This window comes from Podarcis raffonei, chromosome 3, assembly GCF_027172205.1.
Source record: "Podarcis raffonei isolate rPodRaf1 chromosome 3, rPodRaf1.pri, whole genome shotgun sequence".
In the NCBI taxonomy this organism is placed as follows: Eukaryota; Metazoa; Chordata; class Lepidosauria; order Squamata; family Lacertidae; genus Podarcis; species Podarcis raffonei.
In genome coordinates, this window is record NC_070604.1 from 42067019 (window position 1) to 42086282 (window position 19264).

General features: G+C 39.4%; 1 protein-coding gene across 8 annotated transcripts in view; it reads right to left on the reverse strand.

Moving 5' to 3' along the window:
• The window catches only part of PHIP (pleckstrin homology domain interacting protein), a 60171-nt gene that overhangs the window by 31969 nt on the left and 8938 nt on the right, over positions 1-19264 (reverse strand). For 6 of the 8 annotated variants that reach the window (XM_053381326.1, XM_053381327.1, XM_053381328.1 and 3 more), the window contains exons 5-15: positions 12388-12538; positions 12204-12302; positions 11321-11481; positions 8116-8337; positions 7559-7659; positions 4500-4570; positions 3899-3999; positions 3768-3808; positions 2797-2895; positions 1979-2132; positions 1283-1417 (exon numbers count right to left, since the gene is read on the reverse strand). In XM_053381326.1, the coding sequence (XP_053237301.1) occupies positions 1283-1417; positions 1979-2132; positions 2797-2895; positions 3768-3808; positions 3899-3999; positions 4500-4570; positions 7559-7659; positions 8116-8337; positions 11321-11481; positions 12204-12302; positions 12388-12538 (1335 nt within the window). Of the gene's footprint in view, positions 1-1282; positions 1418-1978; positions 2133-2796; positions 2896-3767; positions 4000-4499; positions 4571-7558; positions 7660-8115; positions 8338-11320; positions 11482-12203; positions 12303-12387; positions 12539-19264 lie in introns of those variants that run through there. The other 2 variants (XM_053381323.1, XM_053381331.1) reach the window with 2 other exon arrangements.

Sequence of the window (19264 nt, forward strand, 5' to 3'; positions counted from 1 at the left end):
AGAACAACCCAGGATTTTAAACCATGTTCTGAATTAGGTTTATGATCCTGGTTTGTTCCAAAGCTGGTAACCACCATTTCCCAGTTTGCACAGAACAGAAAACTATGTTTAGCATCTGTTTTGCATTTAGGCACAGCAAGAAGGGAGGAGCACGTGAGGATAGCCAAAAGGCTCATTTGTATCTTGGTCCATTGAGCAGGTAAGCATCTTGGTGAGCTTCTTTGTTCATCTGGTACAGTTGTACCTTGGTTTTCGAACAGCTTAGTTCTCAAACGGTTTGGCTCCTGAACGCCGCAAACCTAGAAATGACTGTTCTGGTTTGCGAACTATTTTTGGAAGCCCAACATCCAACGGGACTTCTGATTGGCTGCAAGAGCTTCCTGCAGCCAATTAAAAGCCGTGCTTTAGAAGTCGAACCGACTTCCAGAACAGATTCCGTTCGACTTCCAAGGTACGACTATATATACCTTCTTGGTATGCCTGAATGCAATGAATGACATGAGACCAACTCATTTCAACATGCTATCTTGTACACTACATTTCCATTTGCAAGATTGGGCAGAGGCCTAGTTTACTTAATGATATCAGGAAAATAAGCTGTGGCTCCCTCCTCTTTGCTCTCCTCACTTCCAATATCATAGCAAATGTTTCCTGTTACACCTCAACTCAGAAACGCTGGTTTAATTTCTGCTTAATGATCTAGTTATAGCACCATGTCACCCACATCAATCTGCACATTTGTGCTGTTACATGCAATCATCACCAGCCCCTAAACCTCTATGAACTCCACCAGGGGATACTGCTCTTCATTCTCTTTCTATAAAATAAATTTAATCTAATCTTTCAAGTCATGTTCAAGGTGTTCCTAAATTACTTACGTTTGCCCAAACCTGATCCAACTATGGACCAGATTTGGACAGACTAGTGATGGGCTGACACAACATCATCAAACAATCCTGACTGAAAAAATTCCTCAAGTGATGAATAGGTGTTCCAGTTGAGATGTTAACTGTGATAATGAATAAAATGGATCTACACCATATACTTGGTTTCAGATTTAACTGTCTAAGCAGCAATTAGTTTTTAAATCACCTATCCAATGTACATACATTAATAAGTCTAGAAATATGTAAAGTATCAGCACACTAGTGTTTACATTACTAATCTGTCTGTATTATGTATGCATCTATAATAAGTATATACCACATACTTGATTTCAATTGTTAAAGGAAAAATGAGCTTCTATAACATCATTTTTTATATAAGTAACCAAATTATTTACCATGTTGAAGTAAGATCGGATCTTTACTCCCTTTGTCAAATCCCATACTATGACATTTCCATCATGGCCAGCAGAGAAGAGAACTCTAGGATCAAAAGGGTGGCTCTCAAGTACAAATACCTCATCCTCGTGACCCTGATATTTAAAAAAGAATAGAAAACAAATTAACTAAACTGAACATGTTAAATCCAATTATTTAACATGGAGTAAGTTCCAAGCATTCCCTTAGCCAAATCCCATACAATGACATTTTCATCATGGCCATGATGAGATTCCTTACCATTTCAAAGAATCCTGATTTAGCATTACGTAAAAACCAGGAATCCTGTTATAAAGTTGGCTTGTTTAGCAACTAATAATAGATTATTATCCATTATTATTAAATCCAATTTTTTTTAAACTGAGAGTGATCTCAGAAGCAGGTTTTTTCCTGGCCATACAAAAAGTGGATGAAATAGAGAGGCACTCACTGAAGCTCATCTACATAACACTAAACCATAGTTTAGTATTACATGCAAACCAGCCCATTAGGATCTATAATATTTCCAACACTCCCACCCTCCAAAAATTTGTTCTCCTATCTTGGATGATCAATATTTTAAACTATCTGAAACAATATATATATACAACAGAAGAATTTCAGTAGGAAGACACAGCAATGCTATAGAAAGAGGAATGTTACTTTATTTTCCTTACCATAAGGACATGAATAAGTTGCCCAGTAAAAGAGTTCCAGACTTTCAAAGTCATGTTATTAACTGCAGTAATAACAGAGTTGTCATGACGGTCCCAAGCCACCATTGTAACTTTCAGCTTTGTGATTTTGTCTTCTACTCCTTGTAAAGTTTGTCTACAATTAATGAACAAAATAGCATATGAAAATGTTAATCAGAAACTGTCAGTTTTTCAGGAGTGCAAAGATTATTTTTAGAGATTTGGTCAACTTGAAAGTTGTCATGATCCTTTCACACAGTCACTAGGTACTAGATGCAAAGAGACTGCACAATAAAGTTGAACATTAAAAAAACACAGGTGGCTGAAAATTATTATCTCTGTTGCTTGAACTGTGAGACGGTAAATCAATGACCACCAGCATTCTCAGAAGTGCCATTATTCCTTGGCCTGGGAAAAACAAGAAACCTAGAGAGAGATGGATTTCACTGCCAGACCATAACTCCACTTAATTGATTCCAATACCCACCAGTTTCAGGTAGACTGTTCCCATCCGTAGCAGTTCTAAAAACTAAAGATTGCCTACATTGGTGCTCTCGGTGTATTTTGAGGTCTCACTACAGAAGTGCTGGATCTGCATTGAAATTTACAAAAAGCCCAAAAGGTCCCTAGCAGGACTGAAAGGAACTACGTGATGAAAATAGCTCGTGCCTTCTAAATGGGGATGAGAGCATTGAGCCTGGGAATTTCTGCACAGAAAACATCTGCATAATGCTGGGTACCCCTGAACCCCTTACTACAGTAGATGATACCTAAACATAAATAAGATCAAAATGGCTTACCCTGCAGGCCGAGTAGCCATATCTAACAAAATACTCTTCCACTCCCTTCTCTTGAACATCCAGATGCGTGCTGTGCCATCACGACTTCCACTGACAAATCTAACAAAGAGAAAAATGCCTTTTATTGCCTTTCACAAGCAAAACGGTTTTTTGCAATGCTTTCTCTACAGATCGTATTGCAATCTAGTAATACTTTTAAGTGCACTAGTCTATTTATGGTTTCTTGAATTCTTAACAATGTTAGATGGAATCTGCAGCACATACACAAAGTGCTGTGTAACGAGAACAATACTGCAATCCTATACACGCCTACTCAGAAGTAGACCAATGCTCAGCAAAGTCCAATGGATTTACTGGAACTTACTCCCTGGGAAATGTGCTTAGGATTGCAGCCCAACTTATATTAACCAACAACCTGAGCCCAATGCCAAAGCTTCCAACCTATATATAATCTGAAGCAGGTGAAGCCAATGCTGGTGCCCTCTAGGCGCTGTTGGACTACAGCTACCATTGGATTCAGGCAGCACAGGTAATGGTCAGGCACCAAGCAAAAAAGGCACTAAGGAGAAAGAATTGCTGATAACGCAGCTGGAAGAGAGGAATCAAGTAGAGGCAGAACAGAAGCCTGCAGAACACAAGGTCAGGATTATGCAAGAGAGTTTTTTTTAAAAACCATCACATGGTGATGGAGCAAATATTTTTTAAAGCATTTTTCCCTCCCCAGTATATATTTTATCTTCTAAGGGCTGCTCACTTTGTTTGCCAAACCCACCTATCCACCCCCAATCACCTTGCCAAAACCATCCCCTCCTGTTACTCCTTATCAAAACCATTCTCCCCCTGCTCACCAGCACACACACCCTTTCAGCTTGCCAAATCCTTAGGCCATGGGTGGGAAATGATTTTGGTTCCATAGGGGTCAAATTTGACAGGCATTCCTTATGATATACACAAATGGTTAAGTTGCTTACCGATTACTAGTGTTAGAAAACTGAATGCTGTCCACTTTGTCCTGTGTGAACAAGAAAAAAATTAACATCATGACTACAAGATGCCAAAGCACTTCAAACAAATAGCTAAGCAATTTTGAGGAGGTATTTACAGTATGAAACTCCAACTCTGATATCTTCTCTGGCTGACCTGATCCAAAGTAATAAACCCTAATGATGTGATCTGTACTTCCAGTGGCCAGAAACATTCCACCTAAAGAAAACAAAAAGTATCATCATCATCATAATATTCCATTTCTCAATCTGACAATCTTCCATCTCACTTCCCAATGTCTGCTCCAGTGTATTGATCATTATGGACATGGACAAAAAAATCTTAAGACCAAAACAATAATACTTTTACTCAACCACTATCCAAATCTATATTGAGATTCAATGTTTCTAGACACAATTATTAGATACTTCACCTGAGCACATATTTTAGCAATTAAGCTTTCATAGGCAGAAGAGGATAAAGGTACAGTATATCATTTATGTATCATTTAAGAACATTGCCACTTAATGGAAAATCACAAGTCTTTCTCAGACACCGCTCTCCTTACAAGATGGCCTTCAACAAATCCTTTGCTTACTGTTTACAATTCAGACATCTAGAACTCAGCATCAGGATGCTACTTAGCAAATTCTACTGCTACATTTTTAAAAGTTATGAATATGTCAATAATACGGGGTTTGAGAGGAGGAGCACTTTACCAGCACTAAAAGATGAGCAGATCATTTGGACTCCAGGTCTTGGACGCTCTGTAAACTTTGTTGGTCTTGGACTGCAAGGTTAAAACACACAGTTAAAAGCATGAACAGAATCTAAGACAGCAACTGAATTAGTCAGTAGCTCATAAATAAAGGCATTAATCTAAATGAGAAGGAAGACTTAACTAAAATAGAGTTCATCCTACTCTCTTAGGCTAAGATATATTCTGTCACTGGAAGCTCAGGTTGCCTCAGTGGCTAGAACTACCTGCAATTGGTTCAACAGCTACAGCTATTCCTAGACAGGGAAAGTCGAGCCCCAAAAGTTAAAGGATTGGTAATTTCAAGACTCATTGTGGGGTTTCCCATGTTCTTGATCCAGAAGCTGCAGCTAAAGCAGAACACTGCAGCAGGAATGAGACCTGTCAGCATAAAGCACCTGTTTTCAAGAGACTTGCACCAGTTTGCTACCAGGCCAAGTTCAAGGTGTTACTGCTAGTATATAAAGCCCTTAACAACTTGGGGCCACTTTACCTGTGAGACCTCCTTACCCCATATACACCTACTCAGCAGCTTCAATTTGCAGAACTGGCATATTTACTTTGGAACTCCTTGGCTATTGATATCAGGCATGCACCTTCACTGTACTCTTTGTACAAAACATTTTTGTTTAGATAAGTCTACCCAGATATTGAGAATGCTGGTGCATATTTTAATCTGTTTTTAGTTTATTAGTGATCTCTGAGAAAGAGGTTGCAATCAGCAACCAACTCCATGCAATGTTATTATAGGGGGCAGGGGTAGGGGAGAGTTTTTTAAAAAATAATGGCATGGTTTTTTCCTTGCAGTACTTCACCAACTGCTTGTTATAAATCAGAGTCTGATTCATTTCATAATTGCAAAAATCACCATGCTGTGCATCAGAATCCAAGATTTCATAAATTATTATTATTATGCTTTATAATGATGGAAGTAGCTGGGGTTTTTTCTGATACTACATCCAGACACAAGCCCTAGGCCTGGACAACATGTAGGAAATCTTCTTTAATTATATTCCCTGGGCAATATTGTAGGATTCAAATTAGGATAATGAAGCAAACTCCATTGTAACAGAAAAGCAAAATAAAATCTTACTGAAGACAGGTTTTATAACAGTATACTTTTTAGTTCCTTTTACAGGGATCTGAACAGTACATCTTAGTAATAAAATAAAGGCTGTGATGCATTAGAAACCATATCTGTGTGCTGGGTATTGTCAGTATTTTCCAGAGCCATGCCTTTTTATTTCTTTTTGAAAGGGCTACAAAGTCATTTCATAAACTGTCTACTCTTTGCCTAGAGCGATTTCAAACTTTCTCCTGCACTACAGGTACATTGGTGTTTGTTGCAATAAATATGAAAGATGTGACAGGGAGACAAGTCTCCAAACACACAGTGGGTACATGCCCTAGAGCTACAGCCACATTGTGAATCCTGGGTATATATCCCAGGCACATTCTCCGAGTATTTCAATAAACAAATCAAGAATCCCATCCTTTCTTATGCTCTAATATAGGAGAAAGCCAATCAAGGGTTGCTAACATAAATCAGTGGCCTATTGAAGTCAGTTTCATTAAGAGTATTTCCTGTATAAGAACACATACTATAGTGGTTAAAAAACGTATTGATTTGTAATTAAATAGATCTGTCATACAGCATAGAAGCACTATCTAAAACCTATGCCCATGCTACCTATCTACATTTTGCTCTATGAAAATGTAGACACTTACAATGAGGGTGGAGAACTGAATACGGCCAAAAGGCTAGATTCTTATCTTTCTCCCTCATGGCCCAATTTCACAGGTGTCTAAGGCTGCCCATCTGTTAATCACCCAATGTCACAAAGACGTCCAGCAGAGTCATTGATTTACCAAAGAGGTTACATTAGTAGCCTTAACATGGATGTTTACATTCATCTCAGACATTTTGAAACGTTTTTATAATAAAAAAGATGCTGTAACTGAAATTAGTAAAATAGTAAACAGACTGTGTTTAAATGCTGCACCATCACCTCAAAAGTAGTAATGGGAGGAGACTTTTGAACGCTAACACTGAAGATTTGTGGCTTAGGCAGCAATCCTACACATACTTAACTAGAAGTTTAATTAAACTCAATGGGACTTGAATAAGAATAAACTGTAAGTCTATAATCCTAAGAACATCAACCAAGAAGCATGCCTCACTGAAGACAATGTAGCTTACTTATGAATGAAGAGGCATAGGATTTTTCTGTTATGCTAGTATGAATCCTCTGCTACGTTTTATGATATATAGAAAGCAATATAAATTATAATATTAGCACCAACCCACACAGAAACAACCTAGGGCAGAATTCTATGGAGCTTCCTCTACTTCTCCTGTCCCCTCCAGACCCCAATGCACACACAAAACCACCTCTGGAGAGTTTGGGGGGAGGGGAGAGAATAAGAAATGCTCACCAGCGCAGGATAGTTTGAGGATACTGCACCAATCCTGATCCGACTTCAATGGCTGCCAATTAGTTTCTGGGCACAATTCAAAGTGCTGGCTTTGACCTACACAGCCTTAAATGGCTCAGGACCACAATACCTTAAGGATCACCTCTTCCAACATGAACCGACCCAGACGCTGCAATCATCATCTGAAGCCCTTCTTTGTGTGTCTCCTCCACAAGAGGTCTGAAGGCTGACAACACAAGAATGGGCTCTTTCTCCAGTGGCTTCCTGTTTGTGGAATGCTCTCCCTAGGGAAGCTTCCCTGGTGCCTTCTTTAGACACCAGGCAAAAACCTCCTTCTCCAAGGTCTTTGGCTATTTAAACAATCTATGGCCTTTTAAACTGAGAGGGGGTATGGTTTTGTTTGTTATTATATAATGCATGTTTGTGCTTTCATTCTGAAACCACCCTATGACCCTCAGGTGAAGGGCAGTATATAAATTTAAACAACAGCAACAATAATAGCCCATAACTTCCAAAAGCCACCCATTATCAACTGCAATGTTTAATTCCATAGTATGCTTAATACCATACAAGAGAGAAACTAACTTTATTTTAAGTGTACCAGCATCCCATAACCAAAAGCAAATAGTGCCATCCGCCCCAGTTGAAGACAGGTATCGCTTTGAGCCGCTGCATAGTGGTGAAAACTGCAAAACAAATAAAGCTATTTATAATTCTTGATTTTTGGCAAACAGTGAAAACAAGTGATCCAAATGATTCAGTATAAAGTGAAATTTCTATCATAATTACCACTTCTATAAAAAGTTACTTAATCAGCCACATGCATAGGTCTGTAAGAAAGCTCTTCACTGCAGGCAGAAGAACGCACGCACGCGCACACGCACACACACACACACACAAAATCACAAATAATATTCCTTCTCCCCTGCCACTGTCTTTGTTCAGAACAGTTAAAACCTAACTGTTTCAAACAGGAATGCAAAATAACCCACTTATCAATTCACACATAAACATTTGTCTAGGCATTTGATATCTGACTGAGCAGCCCTGCCTTGTTTAAGTCAAGTGTCATAGATATCCACAAGTGAGAAGATAACATTAATAATGCTCAAATCATGCCATAGAAGGAAGCAAACTGTTACCTGTAGTGATGTTATGGATGCACTGTGGCCTTGCAAAACTGCCAAAGGGGCGCATGTTCGGAGACACCACACTCTGATCATTTTGTCACAGCTCCCTGCAGCAATCATGGTATTCTCATAATTAACAGCCATGTCCGATATTTCTGCTGCATGTCCTCTTAAAGTAGCAAGCAACCTTCCATCATCTGTTGCCCAGATTTTCACAAGACAATCATCAGAACCCTTAAAACAGATTAACCACAATTACTGCCCAATTGAAGTTCATGGCACTTAGCTAGTTTATGAGCTTAGCTAGTTTATGAGAATCCAATACAGACTTCATATGGATCCTAATATGGACCCTAATATACACTCATTTGGATCCAAGCAACCCCTTCTGCAAGGAAGTTTGCTTCTGATTCCTATTCAGTCATTGTACCGAATGTGAACCTCTCCTCCCTGCCCTGCCCAATAGCATCGCACACCTTCCTTCTACAGCAAAACAGACATATATATTTCAACAACTGCAAAAGTTACACATGCTAAAAATTAAGAAAGAGCAAAACATTAATGATATGATGGCAAAGCTACAGAATTAACGCAATTAAATTGAATTCCAAACACTGCATTAAATGCCAGCATTTCTGTTAAAATAAGCCTTTAGGAACTATTTACTGCATTGTGTTAAGAAAGACTTCTTATCCCTAGTATCACTTACAAGTTCTCAGTGTACAAGCGCTGGCATAGGTAATTCATGGAGAAAAAGAAAAACCAAAATCCTTTTAGTCTGATTGGCTACTTTTAATTATCACTTTCACTGAGATCTAAGCATTACAACATTAAGTCTGACAGCAAATTCTCTTAATAAGGGAATGTATGAAAGGAAGTTCAGTGACACCTATACGGGCCTATCAAGAGGGGAGAGTAGACTACCTCTTTCCCAGTGACCCCATACATAAACAACTTCCAGCACGGCACTCTGTTCACTAGAGCAGAATAAGCAAACAGGAAGCAACTGCAATTGCCACCACAACCATCACCAATTATCATGATCACCAGAACAAAAGGGCTCAAGCCCATCTAAGCCTTCCCCCAAAACTCCAAACATTGGGGGGAGGAACAGAGAGAGAAATACAAAGTGCATATAGCCATGACTGTGTCTGGGGGTGGGGGAAGTTGAACCCATAGTTTAAAGTTACTAATACAAATATTGCCACCACTACTTTTAACCTTTTCCAGCAATCTTGCATTTTATCTTGCCATGCAGGTGGGAAACGCTGCAATCTTCCACTAGGATTGTTGCTATATTAGACCTAGAAGTGGCATCAATGTTCCAATGTTTTATCCAAACACTCTGCATGGCACCTACAACAAGAGCAGCATTAAGAGTAAGCCCCCCGCCATCCAATTGTGTTTTTCAATCAAGTTGTTGGGATCCTGCACCCTCTGCTGGTTCATATAAGGCACTGCACAGTTACAAGCAATTCAGTTAAGGCCTGCGGGGCAAAGAGTGGAAGACAAAGGGGCAGGAGACAGTATTAGCTGCTTTTGTGGGGAGCAGGGAAGACACCAGAGTTGTCAATTGGGGAGTGAAAGGAGAAATGGCAGAAATCAATGCTCTAGTTGCATCTACAGCCAGGATAGCTGAAGCCCTTCCAGGAGACAATCTGACTGCTCCTGATGAACAAGTACAATGGGTGAGGAAGTCAGCGGAAATTTCACTGCAGCCATTGCTCAGATAGCCCACTTGGTTTTGACCACTAAGGTATGCTTTACTTGGTGCTTCCCTTGCCAAGAGTTGAGCAGCACTTGCAAGGGGTAAGTCTGAGAGGAGAAAGGCATAGGAACAGAACGATTTCTCTCTTCTTTTTTACATAAAAAATGATAGACAACAGCAGCAGTGGAGAAGAGGCAAAGACAAAAATGGCAGGAAAAATAGAGTAATACAAGGAAAAAACCCATTTCTCTGAGCTTGAGAAATAAACACAATGGAGGAGAAGAAACTGGATTGTTCTGAGTCAAGAAATGAAATGAAGACTCAGCTGATGGGGAAATCTGCAGCAAACTTATGATCTGTGGTTTCCTGCCTTCCAAGCAGCAGGAGGGTACATAACTCATTTGGATACCTACTACTACATCCAACTGAAATGGGAATTATTCCATGTTATCCTCCAGTCACTTCCAATCAACCTTTAATCTTTCCTATCCAGCACAACGGAAGGTACACAGGTGGAGAAAAACACAGAAAGTCCATCATTATCACCTTCACTAACCCCAGGTTGATCCTAGGTGATAAAGAAGAAAGTGAAATAACAAAGCTACGATACTTTGGAGTGGCAAGATGACTTGCCAAATGTTCCTCTCCTAGAGTCAGAAGTCTGAACTGGACTACAGTGAGATCTTCCACACAAACAGAAAAATGATACAATTTTTCACCTAAATTTACTGCTAAAGCCAGACCTCAGCCACCCTAGGCAGCTTCAAAAAAAAGATTAAAAATACATTAAAACGTCAGACATTAAAAACTTCCCTAAACAAGGCTGCCTTCAGATGTCTTCTAAATGTCAGATAGTTGCTTATTTGTTTGACATCTGATGAGACAGCGTTCCACAGGGTGGGCGCCACTACCGAGAACGCCCTCTGCCTGGTTCCCTGTAGCTTTGCTTCTTGCAGTGAGGGAACCGCCAGAAGGCCCTCAGCGCCCTACCTTTCATCCACTCAGAAAAGGAAGAGGAAGAAAACGCAACCAAGGGCACACGTGACAGAAGAAATAAACACCATAGCAAAACAAGCAGAAGCAGACCATGGAGCCCCCTCTCTCAGTTAAGTTCATTATGAATTTCCTGCCTCCAGCGGGAAGTTCTTGCTTCCAAAATGTCCCTCTGCATATATCCAGGTAAAATACTTTCGCAACTATTTCCAAAGAAAGCAGGTCTTCTTGACAAAAGAAGACTATGAGGCTGGCCTGTACCACCACAGAAAGTATTACATTCATCCTGAAATAGGACTGCTCAGACCAGCACCTCAGAAGAGGCTCCATAGAACCACCCCCCTTCAAGAGCACCATAAGAGAGAGAAATGTAGAAATTTTGTGTTTAATGAGATGAATTAACCTTTTGCCATAACCTACCTGCTTTGCATCATAGTAATGTGTACAGAACATAATCCTTAAAGATATATTTAAACATTTTCATGACTATGCACGTTTTCATGAATTTGCACTTACAGTGAATATCCGTCTGCCTGTTCGGTCAAACGTTACACAATATACTGAAGACAAATGTCCTAGGATTCGCTTGTGCATTTTCATATGTTGATATACAGCAGTTGGAACAAGTTGTTCAAGCCTGTATTTTCCATTTAGTTTTCTTGAAAAGAGAGTTTCAGCTATTTAAAAAAAAACATTTTGTATGTCAGTCAGGTGGCTATCCAGAAAGAGGCAAATATCATTCCTAAAGCAATACAAAAATGGTTCCTAAATAGTTCCTTTTTGGACAGTAAAAAGTTGACCACCAGTGATCCCCCAATTCTTTCACTGTTACTATTCAATAGGAAGTCAATAAATGTGGGAAGAAACAGATTATGACTTCCTCTTGGCCATTTTATATACTAACTTGCAAACATGTCATCTTCTCCAAACTCCCAAGTACCTTCTTGCACAGAAACTACTAACTAAAAGAAAGGGAAGCAATTTGGACTTGCTACCTAGACTGATGGGCAAAAAATGAAGAGTGTAAAGAGACAGCATGCATGCAGAAATAATCCTGTAATAATCCTGTAATAAACAGGATTAGATGTTCATTAGATGTACACTATAATCAAATGTCTGGCAGGTTTCAGTCAGTGCTGAAGTCTCCCAGACACTGGGATGTGATGGTTACAAACACATGCAAAGGCATCTAATCAGCTATTTTGAATACGTAGGTGCCTTCCTAAAGCCTGAAATCAGATGTCATACCAGGATTTATGAGCAGTAGGACTAACATACAGAAGAATTCTAAGTGGTAGAAGTAAAACACACCACAGCAACAAATATCCACCAAACCTTACTGACATAAATCCAACTGCTGCACTAGCAATGTTACACACTTATTTAGTAAGACTCTTACCTATACTAGGTGGACTGCCATAGTTTACTGGTGACTCTGGAGGTCTTCCACAGTGCAATGCAGCAAGAGCTGATCCCTTCCACACCACATGTTTGCAGCCTATTTGATTATATAAAATAAAACATAAACATAGAAACATAACAAAATAAGTGTTCAAGTCATTTGGGGGGTGGGGGAACCATACTTTTACTTGTGCGAAGCAAAGACTGTCTTCCAGCTCCTAATAATGTTTGGACTCCTGGAACGCTCTGAGGAATTTCTTGCTCTAGAAGTGGTCCTAGTCGATGGCATATCTGAAGCAGGTGATCAGGTGCCAAGTGTCTGTAGTATTTTACCTGTTAAGAAGAAACCAGGAGTTAAATATCCAATACTCTTCTGTTAATTTAGAAAACTATCGGAGGGTGATGTTTTGAAAGGGGGACAGTATTTGACACCTGAAATGCGTCTATGATTTCTAGTATACACAGCAATGAAAGCAGCATTTAAAGGAGGACTCACGTGCACAAACAAATAAAATCTAGACTGATTTTTTCTTAACCTAATGCTTAAAATATTTATGATTTTGCAAACAAAATTATTTGAATCACTACAGAAATAGTATTGAATACACAGTATCATAATGAGTCAATTTGAAAACAAGGTGACATATTTTAGTAATAGTATTTAGCATTAACATTAAAGTGTTTTGATAGTTAAAACACTGCACATACATAGGCCTGATTCATTTAATATGAATGTGCTAGAGCACACTGAAGTTCCCTTGACCACCTCCCTTACTCTGGCTGCCTCACAGTCTGGTTTGTAATGCTGTCTGAACCCAGGCTTGTGGTCTGTTTCTCTACAATCTAGGAGCAGTTACCAAAGTCAGTTCTACCAAACCAGGGATTGAGGTTTGTTTCTCGTCAAATTTTAAGCCATAGGTTTGTTGCTAACTTATAGATCATGACTTATTAGGGAGAAACAAACCAAGATCCTTGGGTTTGGACATAATGGAAAGCCAAGGCTTCCTGGATTGTTTACTGCACCAGAGAAGCAAAGCAGGAGTGATCGCACAGTGTGAACTAGCACGCTGTTTATAGTATACCACAATAAGCCAGAAACCCTGGCTTACCATTACATGCAAATGCAGCCAAATTTGGATCTGCAAAGACAGAACTGTATACTCTTTATATCTCAGCAGGGAAACTTTTCCGCACTGTATTTTCCCTCTCAGTATGAACCCCATCATGCAATTCATGCACTTCTTGTTCAAATACTCAAACAGTATCAATTGTGATGATACTCTTTTTAACAACGGGTTTTCCCAGATTACTAGTTTATTATATATTAAAAGAATATTTTTTCTAATTTGTGTGCACATCTGCATGTCTTTTCTCTCAATAGCACTTAAGTTACAAGGTTATTATATTCAGAATGCAGGAAAATGCAGTACTCCTCCCCAGATAAAAATGTTCATTATTATTTTAATTGCCACATGAAAATGTCATTATCCAAGTTCATCAATCTACAGGAGACAATTTATGACGTAATCAGTGACAAGCAACCCAGATTTCTCCCTTCTCACTGAAGCAGTTGCACAAAAGATAATTTTTTTAAAAAAGCTATTTTTTTGTTTTTAAAGGGTCCTCCCGCCCCCTACCTTGCCTTTGTAGATGGGTGTGGTGGTGTTTTTCTCACTGCACTTTTGTCAACTGCTGCAGAACGACACATCTAACAGACTATTTTTTATAAAAGAAGAAGAAAAAGGTGGCACACCTCCCCCTTTCATACTTATATAGTGCACAGGAGAATATTTTGCTGTACTCACCGAAGTGAATAGATAAAAACCAATTGGGGCATGATTTGAATTAACACAAACTGCTGGATTTAAATGACATCACTAACTTTTTAGTAAGAAATTAAATTAAATTTACAACATGCTCTGGCCACACTTTGCATAACAATCAATCAAAACTAAAGTTCTAGAAGTGAAAAATTACTTCTATTTGCTTTTCTCACTACCAGTTATAGCTTCTAGAGAAAATTTTAAAGGTTTCTCCCTTTTCTTTTAATTCAATTTTTCTATCATATATATATATAAATGCCTTTGTGATTGTGAATGAGGCTTGTCAGTCAATATGCAAGCAAAATTTTAGAAGCAAGAAAGTAAGGCCCCGAATAAGGAGGGGGGGAAATGTATTTTTAATGTATTCATCTAGAGCCTTACTTTAGCATTAACAAGCAAGAAAAAGGACACTAGTAACTAATAATATTATAATTATTATATTTATATTCCGCTTTTCACCCAGAGACATAAGCGACCCACACAAATTAAAATACTGATAAAATATGAAACATTAAAAACATATTTAAGATAATCCTCAAAAAGTAAGTAAATGCAAATTGAACTAAAACAATACATAAAAAGTAGTTACTGTTCTTAAAATAGCATGTCAGATGTTAGATTTTTCCAGTACCATATCTTTTACAATGAAATGTGGAAAACAGTGACCAAAATAAGAGGTTAAAGCATTACCCCTGTAAGGAAGAGCTACAGTGTTTTAGTTTGGGAGGATTAAGAAGTGAGGTGTGACAGTTGCATAAACTTATGCAGTGTAGAAAAAGCTGATAGAGAAATGATTTTGTCCTCTCTCCTAATACTTGATCTCGGGGCCACCCAACAGAACATACTGGGAGTACATTCAGAACAGGCAAAAATAAAAAAAACTTTTACATAAAACACATGATGGAACTATGAAATTCACCGCTCCAAGATAATTAGCATGGCTTCAAAAAGGTTTATTATCCCTCCAATAGGAAAACCATGCCTACAGCAATGGAGGCTAATTGGAGACACTGAGGGGGGGAAAGGGTGAAGATGTAGCATGATTGCAAAAGGTACAAGAGAGAAACCTCACAAGAACAGAATGAGGACTGAGCACACTCAGTATACACCAGAAACTATGGAAAGAGTGTCAAATGGAGGGAGACGCAAAATGTTGGGGTAACAAAATTGGCCTCTATGAGCCCTTTACAGCTTAGCACTCTGGAGAAAGTCATAGAGAGTCATGGGCAACTCAACAGCAGCACTCTTGTTAGAGGCTGAGGAAACACAAAAACTAGTTTTGTTTTTTTAAAAAAACTTGGTCAAGGATCTGATGAACAAGAACTTGAGTAGCCTTCATTACAGTTCTTTGTCAATAGGTGATAGTTTGCTTCAGCTTTCAGAAATGCAATCTCTGAAACCGAGAAGGTGAAAGATGAGTGAAACATTAGGGTTAGGAGCAGCCTTCTCCTGCCTCCCCCCAACCTTGATACTGAGTGCCATAATGCTTCTGAACTTATAGGATCCACTGAGAAATCCTAGCTAAAAGCTGCTGACCTGCTCTGAAAACCCTCCAGCATATGCAGCAAATACTCCAGGCCCAAACAGGTCAAGTTAGAGACGTCAAGACCCATGTTGAGGGGGGCAGAAATACAGAGTAGGGAAGAATTATTTCCCCTCCAAAATAAATTTTAAATGTTTCCAGGGGAAATGTGGGGAGAACACTGTGGGTGAGTGTCCTATGAAATATGTTTTTCTTTTAGAATGAAATGCTTTCAAAGATGGTCCCTTCCACCTTTTCCCTCAAAATGACTGTGACAGACACAGTCTGTAACTTACTGCCCTGGCCTGCTGGATGATTTTTAAAAAGGTCAGGAAAAAGGTGGAACAGGAACTATGGGTTCCAGAGCCTGAAAGGAAAATTCTGGAAGTTTGAGTAAGAACTGAGCACCAACCACAGAAGCAGACTAAAACTTGGGATATTCGCAGTTCACCATTTTAAATTTCATAAAAAATATATTAAATGGTGCAATTTTATATTCTAAGTTATGATACATTTTATTTTGTTAAAGCAGAGAAGTTTTGTTTTATAAGAAAATACTGCATAAACTTCCACTTCTCCTAAGGTTTCCCCTGCCCCTTTGCAAAACTACAAAAAACAAACTTCTGCTTAAGCAGCAATGAAACAGAGTTCTTCCAGGTCCCAGGTGTAAAGGAGTTCTCTGTAGGATTGTTGTTCTTCCAGAGCATCCCTGGGGTCCTTGTCAGGCGAGATCCTTAGAGAAGACCACATGAGCTGTTTGTGTGCCCCTCAGTCTCATCCGAAAGACCCGATAGACTACCCTCTTGAGATCTGACATTGTTGGGAAGGAAAGTCTGCTCTTAATCTGAAGGAGAAAGGTCTGAAAAGTCCAGCAAACAGTAGTAACCATGGCAGTCTTGGAAAGAATGCAGTCTATCTTGTCCATCTTATCTTTGTGATGGTCCTTGTTATCAGCAAGATAGTATGAAAGGAAATAGTCATCCCACCTGAAAAGAAATGCATTCTCCAACAACCCATGGTTGCTCAGCAACAAATTTAGAGGTACTCGTTGTTAGCAGAGGTAGAGATCCCCAGAAGTGGAACAAGTATTGGACCACAGTGCAATCAGCATTCCATCTGACCAAGAAGCCTGCGAGATCATCATCCTCTCCCAGAGATCAACTGCTGTAGGAATGATGCCACTGTGTACGCCCCACTGCTATGCTAAAGTTCAGAGGCAAGAGTACCTGATTCCATACTTCTCTAATTACTTATTCTGGGAATGGTTGCTATGCTATGAGGAGATATTTCCGAGGGGAATCTTGCAGGCCAAAATGCATGGAAGACTATGGACATTTCAAGGGCCTCATACCACAAAGAAGAAATGATGAGTTTCCCACAACCTACTCCCCAACCTTGATGAGAATAATGTGATGACTGCCACCCCAGAAATCTGTGGAGTAAACAGGACTCGCAGAGTACCTTGCCAAGAGCACTCACCAGATGGAAAACTGAGCCCACAGTCGAATAGCTTTTTCAAAGACATAAAAGGGGCCTCATGATGGCCAAATCATGTCCACAAAGAAGCACCACAACAGGTGAACAGGAAGGAAGTCCAAGCTGTTGTGTCAGCAAGCCATCAGCCTCTGGATCCAGTTAGCCAGCCAGCTGGATCCTCCACAGACCCATAGACATGGCTGGTAATTTGAGCTGTGCAGAAGGACAATGTGCATGACTGAGCATCATCTGATTAATCTATTCATCATGAATTCTGTCCATGCTCTCAATCTGAAAGGGCAACAGAGTCAAAGCTTGTTGCTGTGACTGAGGCCATTGTCATGAGAATCAGGCATGATCAATTACCTGAGGGGAACCATGTTCCAACTAGTATGAGAGAAAGGATGTATCCAATGACACCATCCTTAACTTCTGAGGTTAGGCATCCCAAAATACTTTAAAAAAAACAGCTGTAGAGTTAAAAAGTACTTGCTACCAATTCAACTGCTTCCCTGTAGGGAAGAACTCCATGAAAATTATAATCAGTACCCATTTGCCAGTGATCAGGGGAACTGAAGGAATCAGGGTAAAAATACCGGACCATTAGAGTGAACTAAATTATAGCAAGTCTGGAGCTGCAACATCAGATGATTACTAATCTAGCTGGTAGTAGCTGATCATGGGTTATAAGGTAGCATACTCTTTTGTGGAGAGGTGTTATTCACCCATAGTGTTAACATGGAACTTTTAAAAGCAGCAGTTGAAAGAATCACAGCATCAGTAGCAAAGCTCAGGGACAGGACATTTTCCATCATCGTCCCCCCAAAACCTTCCATCAGGCCCCCATCATCAGAAAACGCTAGGAGTTGCTGATTGTCCAGCTGCCCACGTGAGAAGATGCTCTATTCTCTTGGGGACTGAAACATCTGGTACTCCCTGGCCCTGATTTATAGGTAACAAATAAGGGAGGGGTCTACTATCCTCTATGGTTTCCATGGAACCTTCAGAGAACAGCAGTTGAAACAAACACAGAAAGGCCTAAGGAAGAGAACATGTGCCATCACTGTTCCCCCTCTTCCTTTTAAAATAAAAGTCAGTCCTTCCTCTTTAAACAATCTTATTAATTTGTTAATATATATCAGTTTTCATCTACTTTCAGATACCTTAGAAGTCTGTTGTCAGTCAGGAAGACAGGATACAAATATATAACACTGATCAGGTTCCCAAAGAATGTGACAATTCAGGCATCAAAACATCTAGACCAGGCAAAGGCAACCTTCGGCCATCCAGATGTTTTGACCTACAACTCCCATGATCCCTAGCTAACAGGACCAGTGGTCAGGGATGATGTGAATTGTAGTCCATCTGGATGGCTGAAGGTTGCCTATGCCTGATCTAGACAAAGCAAGGGCCACAAATGCACAGGTCCTTCATGGGTAGAGGTTTGAAAGTATTATTTCCTTGTCAATAAAAGTAAAAATATTTTTTACTATGGGGGAGATGTACACATAATCATAAAAATAAATGTAACTGATATCAATTAGTTTGCATGAGAAAAGTATAACCACAACTGGAACTAACATTTGGAGGGATGAAATTCATTCTCCTTCTAAGCACTCAATTCATTCTTGAAAATGTGGTACTGTACTACAAGTGTGCAAATAACAACAGCATCTAAATATCCCCATACATCCCCTCAAGCACTTTTGTGCATGCACCAGGATTTATGCAACTGATGCTTCTGATTAGCTCCTGGTTCTCCAACAATTGCAAGTAGCTTCTCAGCAAGCATGAACTGGTGGTGGCAGAGGAGCTTCCTGCACAGTTATTAGCTCTCGCCCAAACTGCTTTTAACAACAAAAATTCATAGACACTTTTGTTGTAAGTATTGAATTTGCAACAATGAATCAAAACCAGTTTAAACTTATTTTAAGTTGTTTTTTTAAATGTAGTTTTACTCCCTAGAATTTGTAAATTAAAGTAATAGCAACAGACAATTTAAAAAAGCAAACAAGAAAACCATGAGTAAATGAAAACATGGCTCTGGTGTATGCATAGTTTGAAGCAACAAACCATAGTTAAGATTAATAAAAGTTTAGGATTTAGACATAATGACAAGTTGTAAGTAATCAAAAATGGAAGCAAAAGCTTCCTTAGAGCCATGCCAGAGGAGAGGGAGAACAGGAGTTCAAGGCTCAGTGTGGCTCATTCCTATAATGATAACCAAGCACAGCCACT